General features: G+C 55.1%; 1 protein-coding gene across 1 annotated transcript in view; it reads left to right on the top strand.

The window, feature by feature from the left end:
* Positions 1 to 7,745, top strand: part of SLC37A1 (solute carrier family 37 member 1) — a 43,490-nt gene that overhangs the window by 6,387 nt on the left and 29,358 nt on the right. The window contains exons 2-6 of the mRNA XM_015593112.2: positions 701 to 782; positions 2,695 to 2,827; positions 3,369 to 3,447; positions 5,852 to 5,987; positions 7,434 to 7,510. Of these exons, the coding sequence (XP_015448598.2) occupies positions 701 to 782; positions 2,695 to 2,827; positions 3,369 to 3,447; positions 5,852 to 5,987; positions 7,434 to 7,510 (507 nt within the window). The remainder of the gene's footprint in view (positions 1 to 700; positions 783 to 2,694; positions 2,828 to 3,368; positions 3,448 to 5,851; positions 5,988 to 7,433; positions 7,511 to 7,745) is intronic.

Genomic DNA, 7,745 nt, shown 5'->3' with positions numbered 1-7,745 from the left:
GTCTCCATCTCCTGCCAAGCACTTTTTCCTCCTGACCTATTTTCTTCCCCTAAGAAATGTTTTTCTGTAGCCTGATTCAAACTAAAAGTTTGGAATGAACTTTTATCTTCTTACTAAAGTGTCTGTTTTTCTTTAGACTCCTATATATTTCAACACTTCCCCCCTCGACCTGTTTCCCTCATAAACCAAAAAGAGCAGCAGGGCTTTGGGCCAGTGTTTCTCTGTCGTTGGCTTTATTCATAGCTTGTCAGCGTCACTGAGTGTTTCTCAGTGAGGTCAGTGAGGTATTTATGTTTCTGCCTTATGTATGTCCTTCTGAAAAGTCTCATAGAAGCTAAAAAGTAAAAAATAAATACGATCTTCAATGCTCAGGAGAGCAGGCTTACAAGAAACTTGCAGTTAATTTTGTTTCAAACTAAATAATCATTCCTTTTGTCTGCTTTGTAAACACGTGTTCATCTTCTGAGTCCCAGATTTCTCTTTGTAGTTTTTTTATATATAAATCTTTAAACAGTTGCAATTTGGATAGAGCGAAAGCGATGTTTTTTTAATGTAATATTTTAGCGATAATATAAATAGGGTTAGTCATGGACGTAGAGCTGAATGAATAGTACACAGCATGAGGACACTCAAGAATACGCTTATGTTCTTCATGTGTCTCGTATACTTTGGTGTCATCCGTGCCCCTGTTCTGTTTCAGGTATAAAGCCTTCATTTTTATTTTGACGTTTTTGCTGTATGCGAGTTTCCACTTATCCCGAAAGCCTATCAGCATAGTCAAGGTAAGAAATCATTAAACACTTAATTTCCTGTCCTGCCTATCTATAGTCTCTGTAAGGAACTAGTTACTTTAAGAGGCAGTTTGCTGGGGGGCGGGGGCAGCGCTAGGAAAAATGGAGAAAATGTATCGTGTAGAAGGAAGTTATTTTGCTGCTCTGGCTTTTAGTTTCTCTTTTTTGATTTTAAAATCTTCAGAACGTCTTTAGGATTTATAATTTCAGAGGCAGTAGACTTTTGCTTATATTCAGTTGACGGTTTCAGGATTCTAAAGCTTAATTAAATATTTATTCTGTCTTGTGTGAATTTTCCCTCCAAAACACCCGATCTCGCGTTGTTCCCGAGCTGCTTCTGCAATGCTCGCGTTTTCATTCTGAGTCTGGCTGTGGTGGTGGTTCTCCATTATTCTAAGAACGCTGGGTTTCTCTGAGTGATGGGTGGACAGGAAGCTGTGAAGCAGGCATCTAATGAGACCGAGCGAAGGAGGCTGGAGTAGACAGTGCCACGTACTAGCCCCTGTGACCTGGGGAAGCCAGTCACGCTCTGACCCTCACCAGAAGGACACCGTTTCGCCTATAGATTGTCGACACGCTTGAGTAACTTTTGAGTCTGTTGTAGAAGGAACAAGGACATTGCCCAGTGCCAAAGGGAGCTCGTTTCCGGCTCGATTGTCCTGTCCCTCACTCTGGGGCCGTTGGCAGAGCCCGCTGTAACTCTGTCGACCTTTTCCACGGTGCTTCCTCCACTCCCTGTGGGCATTCGAGCGCTGGACACCTGCCGTCCGTCTCAGGCTGCTCGAGAGGCCATGCCAAGGCTGGCGCTTCCGTGGACAGTTAGCTCTTTGTCCCTGTTTTCCAGTAAGTCCCAGCGGCTGTCAGACATCGTCCATGACTCAAAAGACCAAAACTCCTCCTCGGCTCCTACTTAGTAGGAGTTTCCCACGCCCTTCAGGTCGCTTGCAAAATTCTCACTTTTTTGACAGTTCTAATGACTGGAAATGTTTGCAGACGTTTCAAAATGTGGTTCTTATGAAAAAGATAAGGGTGAGACAGGAGACAGGGGGTCTTAACGCACACGCATTCACTCGGCTGGCGACTCAATAACGCACACGCATTCACTCGGCTGGCGACTCAAAAGCAGCACCGGTGACCGGCCGCTGTGCGTGAAGAGCTGCTCCTCGTCCTCCTGTAGGGGGGTAGGGACTCGTGCAGCTGATGAGACAGGCAGGTTACGAAAACGAAGAGGCCTTAGGGAGCTCCAGGGAACTAAAGGAGCGGGTAGTTGTGGGGCTCCTTGGGTTCGGGACTGAACCCGAAAGGTTGGGTTGGGTTGTGGGGTGAATGCCTGGAGCACTAGATGGGGCTGGCCATCGCCATGAAGCCCTCAGGTCGGCGTCGGGACCGGGCGGTGTGGTCCTGTCGGGACCGGGGCCACGCCAGGCAGGTCTGCTTCTGAGGGCCACAGGGGGGATGGGGCCACACCAGGCGGGTCTGCTTCTGAGGGCCACCTCCGTTGTGTGGACCTGTCCCTCGCTCTCATGTGGCTGTGCCGCATCCCGCTGTGCCACCTGACAGGGTAGGTCCCTTCGTCTATCCTGGGTAGCTGGCCCCAGGATGCTGGCAATTGGCTTCCCACTGCACGGCCGCTCTGAGCAGCCGTCGGTGGCGCCCGGATGCGCCTGTTTGCTGTGTGTGTGCCGGGGGGGGCGGGGTCTGCCGGATGGGGTGCTGCCAAACGGCCCTGCCTGGGGCATCCGTGGGCCCCGCAGGCAGACTGCCCTGCTGCCTCCCCGACCTCGGGCGCCAGGGGCCCGGGGAAGGCTGTCGGGGGAGGGGCGCCGGGCCTGCTCTGCGTCCCCGCCGAGCCTGTCACCTGAGTGCTCTTTCTCTCCGGCTCTGTCCTCCCATGGACGCCCAGGGCGCGCTCCATCGGTACTGTGCGGCCGTGAACGACGACGAGGTCAGATTCGACGGCCAGAGCCAAAAAGCCAGTGACAGTCCCCCACACCAGCTCCCGGACAATGAGACGGACTGCGGCTGGGCCCCGTTTGGTGAGTTCTGTCAGCGTGCTGTGACCGTCCGGCCACCGAGGCGGGCTGTCTCTGCAGGATTCTTCCACGGTGACGAGCGCCCGGAGCCCGCTGGCAGTGACGATGTCCTGGAGGGCGACGGCGTCCAGGGACAGCCCGCCCCCCGTCGGCTGCTGCCACGCTGTACAGGGCCATGCGCAGAGCTACTGCCCCCCAGACAGGACCCCGTTAGCGGGGAGACCTGCGGAAGACCATTAGCTGGCGCCGGGACTCGCAGAGTGGGCACGGGGACAGGACCGGGGACGAGGACGGGGGTGGGCGGGAAGGCAGAGGAGCGGAGGCCGGGCGGGGTCTGGCTGAGCCCCTAATAAAGCCGGTGCCCACGGCGCGCCCCGCGGCTCGTCCGCCCGTGCGTCAGGAACGTGTCAGACGTGGTTCTCTCCACCTGTGCCAAGAAGCCAGACGGGGCCGCGTGCCAGGCCTGCTGTCCCCCCCGCTCCAGAGCTGACGTGGCGCGAAGATGCAGCGCCGCTCACCTTTGCCGCCCGTGTCACCCACGCAGGTCAGGACAACTACCAGCAGCTGCTCGGGGCCCTGGATTACTCCTTCCTGTGCGCGTACGCCGTCGGCATGTACCTCAGGTAGGCCCGCCGGGCTTCGCGAGGCCCTCGCCGGCCACAGCCACTCGGGGCGGGCCTTAGTCCAAGAGGCTTTCGTTCAGAGGCTGAGATCTTCAGGGACCCTGTACGTGTCGAGCATCTTTCCTGAGAACCCCCGAGGGTGGCACCATCAAGACCCAGGCCCCCGGCCCGGCGCCCTTGAGGGTGGTAGATGCACACAGGGCAGTTTCTGCTGATGGAGAGGATGACTTCCCCGTCCTGCGTGTGCACAGTTCGCACTGTGTGGCAGAACTTGTGTGGATGTGTGCGTGGGTGACAGCGGACACAGAGGCCCGAGGCGTGCGGTGCCCAACCGAACGTGAGCCCGTCTGAGGACAGACAGCACGGTGCCAGCCGGAGGCTTCTCGCGTGTGGGTGGCAACCAGGCTGCTCGCCGTGTCCCATCTCGAGGAATAACGTTGCCGTCTTAAACACTGTGATCTGACTGGGTACCAAACCTGTAGTATAAAAAGACCCAAACGTTGGAGTGTGTTTTTCTCAGTTACTAGAAAACAGAATTTAAACGCTCTCAGCTGGGAGTGATTTTGTCCCCTAGGAAACATAGAGCAGTATCTGGAGACACGTTTGGTTGTCACAGCTGGAGGAAGGGGTGCCACCGGCCTCCAGAGGGCAGAGAACAGGGTGCTGCAGCACACGAGACAGCCCCCACCACAAAGAGTGACCCGGCCCAAGGCGTCGGGAGTGCCGACGGCAAGAAACCTGGTTTGAATGAAGGGGGTTTTGCGGTTGCTCACTTATTGGCAAAGGTCATTCCCCGTGTAGCTTGCCAGCGACGACTGTGAAACTCTGCCTGTGAGACCTGCAGTCGACTCACGGTGGCCGAAGGGCGGGCCCCGCTCCCTTGCGTGGCCTCTTACTGGTTCGATGGCACGTGGATCGTGTAGCGTAGCGGGTAAAATCAGATGCGGTGGGCACCTTCGCCGGCCCGGGTTGTTCCTGGCGGGTTTCGGCGGGCGTGGTGTGCCCTTTAGCGCCTGTGTGCGTCTGGTAGACTGTGGAAGCTGTGTGTCTTATCAGGCTTTTCTTTAGAACTTTTACGTAGAGATCATATTTGGACCCAATATTGAATAGCAAGCAAGAAATACGCGGGAGAACATTTCTAAGCCCTGGCCCATGGCTCTAGCTCTCGAGAGACCCATCTGACTCAGCCACTTGTTCCGTGACCTTGGGCAGATCAGCCGGCCCCTCTGGGACAGCCCTTCCTCTCAGGAGTGAGCGAGTTGGAGCAGACAGCTCGTTTAGCTCTAGAATGCTCCTCTTGAGTTCATAAGTATCAGCTTCTACTCAGCTTAGAATTTGACCTGATTGTTTTTCTTAATTTTAAATAGCTACATCTGCTTTAGTGTTCAAAAGGTCATTTGTGTGATAGTAGGTCGAGCTCTTTTATCTGATGAATTCAGAAGGAAAGAGCAGAATTTCGGAGACAGTTCGTGGCAGGCAGGTGTCCTTCTTTAGTCTGTTTCACATCCATCTGACTCCTGGAATGATCTATGGAAGGAGATGAGACCCGTAGGGTTTTTGACGATTGCGAAAGGCTCACGGTCTCTTACGATCATTCTATAGCTTCTTTATGCACTGAATAAGCCACAATGTCAAGTCGCTCCACAGTGAAGTACATTTACATTCCCCTAAGCCGGTAGAGGTATGTTCCACATGGCCTGGTTGTCTTGGCGTGATGAATGTATATTCCCTAGTGGGACACTGCAGACTTGTCGCCCCCACCAGCACCGCTAGAGCTGTTTACGGCGGACCCACCACCAACCAGGCACGGGACCCACACTGATCTCGGCTGAGTCCCCAGTTTAGAGGAGAGTTCTCCAAAGACACTAACTCTTACTGAGTCACGACGCTTTTCAAAGGAGCACATAGTGGCCCTACCCTGTGTTTCAGACCCTACCTCAAAGAAAATCTCTGCCTTTAAACCAGATGCCAGGGCCTGTGGCAGGCGGGGGAGCTGGCAGAGCCCAGCCAGCTCGGTGTGTTAGTGTGGGCGACTTAAGGACAGCTCCAGGGCCCAGAGACGCACTCACCCTGACGAGCGATGCCTTTTCCTAGCAGGATAAGTTTTTGGTTTTTTAAGCGGGCGGCCATCATGTGTATAAGCCGTGGTGTTTGAGTTTTATTATTTGACAGTGACTTTTACTAGAAGTAAAGTCTTAAAAGAGGTTGCCAACGGCCGATTTCTGGTTAATAACTGCTCCACTGGGAAGCAGTTGTGATTAGATCTTCTTGGAAACGGCGGTGCTTCGGAGTTCTCGAAGCTCAGAGAACAGCCTGGCAGCGCCTGGAAGGGAGCCGCCGGGTCGTTTACAGTGTGGGCGTGTTCTTCCCCTCATGTTTGTCTTTCCTTTCTCTTTATCCTCAGTGGCATAATAGGGGAGCGTCTGCCAATTAGGTATTACCTAACTTTTGGGATGCTGGCCAGCGGCGCCTTCACTGCCCTGTTTGGGTTAGGGTATTTCTACGATATCCACAGTTTCGGATTCTACGTGGTAACTCAGGTGAGGTCTGGGTCCGTGGCTCACCACGTGCGGGGTCTCCACGCTGAGCTGGAGGGGGTGTCTGTGCCGTGAGCCCCTGCCACTGACAAGAGAGGGGACAGCAGATGCCGGGAACTGGGGGGACCAGACCTGTGACCTGTCCAACATCGGGGCCAGCGCTGGCATGTAAAGGTTCTCTCGTCTTCTCTGAGAGTCCAGCCGCCGTGAGGTTTTCCTTAGTTTCAGGAGTGGCCTCTTAACGGGTCCCATCTGTCCCTACGTAGCAGGGGGATTGTGCCCTACGAGTCCTTCTGTCATCATTCGGATGCCTTCGAGGTGTTCTGTCTTGTGGCAGATTGGACCGCCCAGGAGTGGGAAGGACATGGGGCATAGTGAAGGCAGGAGGAGGGGACGTCGTGGGCGTCGTCGGTAGCAGGGTGGGGTTGGAGGTGGTCCGTGGGAGGGAAGGGGGGCGTCTGAGGGTGCTGGAAGCAGCAAAGGCCGAGACAGGCCCACGGCTTCGCCCTGCCAGCTGCGCCTAGCCCGTCCTGGAGCGCTCCCAGCGGCCCTGTGGCTAAGTATTGATTAGACGTGGAAGGTGACGTAACATAATGAGCTCGACTTCTGAGTCTCTCCAGGTAGCCTAGGGGGGCGTCATAAAATCATCAAAGCAAATTGGACATAATTTGCTTTTAAAAATTTGCCACAGGACTTGTAAAAGTTTGGCCGTTTTAATTACAAAACTTATCCCTTCATAGAAAATTAGAAGGAAGGAAAAAACACTTTCCCAGAGTTCCAGCATGTTCCTGCAGGGCAGGCCACGCCTGGCGGGCCCACGTGGACTGCCACCCCAGCAGTCTGCAGGGGAGTCGGCCCGCCCCGGGCTGGCTGTGGGGTCCCTCAGCTGAGCCGTGTCCCACGTCGTCTTGTAACGTGGCCCCCAGCACACCCACTCGCCAGCACGCTTCCCGGACCCCTTCTGAAAACGCGAACGCGGGGTCCTCCCTGAAAGCGGAGAGACGCTTCCTCCAGGCGCCCAACCGAGGCTGCGCTTGCTCGGTCCAGAGGACACAGCTCCTTCATGACGTGAGACGGGAAAGCGTGCTGCTCGTAGCCGCACCCAGACGCGACAGCCCCAGTTCCACGAACAGAGGGAAATTTCCCTCTTTCTGTAAAGTTTCAGATTAAAAAGAGACTGAGCAGCGTGGCCCCAGGCTGTCAACAGTCTTTCCTCCCTAGCAAGAGATTTCTTTCTTTTCCCTACTTATCCTAAAATTATGCTTGTGATTATAGAGAGAGAGCGTTTAAAGGACATCTTTGGGTGCTGAGGCTCACGTCAAATGGGGTTTGGCCCCCTTGTTTGGCGGGAGTCCCGGCCGTGCCCCCAGAACGGAAGCGGAAGCTTCCCTGAGCCCCGACTGACGGCAGCCGGGCGCCCCCTGTGCTTCCCTCCCTCCCCCGCCGCAGGTCGTCAACGGACTGGTGCAGACCACCGGCTGGCCCAGCGTCGTCACCTGCCTCGGCAACTGGTTCGGGAAAGGCAGGTGAGGGAAGCAGCACGTGGAGTTTTAAAGATTTGCGTCTGAACTTTAGTGTTTCTTTAGATTTATTGCAAGAAAAAAAAATAGTCCATTCTGTGAAATAAGGTGACTGAAACCTCTGGGACTTGAGGTTCTGAACGTCGGGTGGCCTTTGTCCGAGGAGGAGGTCCTCCTCGCCGTGCGTGTGGTCAGGTCCGTGCCACTCTGTGCAGCTGGCCAGCGGCGGGGGCGGGCCTGG

This window comes from Pteropus alecto, unplaced genomic scaffold (assembly GCF_000325575.1).
Source record: "Pteropus alecto unplaced genomic scaffold, ASM32557v1 scaffold97, whole genome shotgun sequence".
Classification (NCBI taxonomy): domain Eukaryota; kingdom Metazoa; phylum Chordata; class Mammalia; order Chiroptera; family Pteropodidae; genus Pteropus; species Pteropus alecto.
This window is presented reverse-complemented; position numbering and strand designations above follow the sequence as displayed.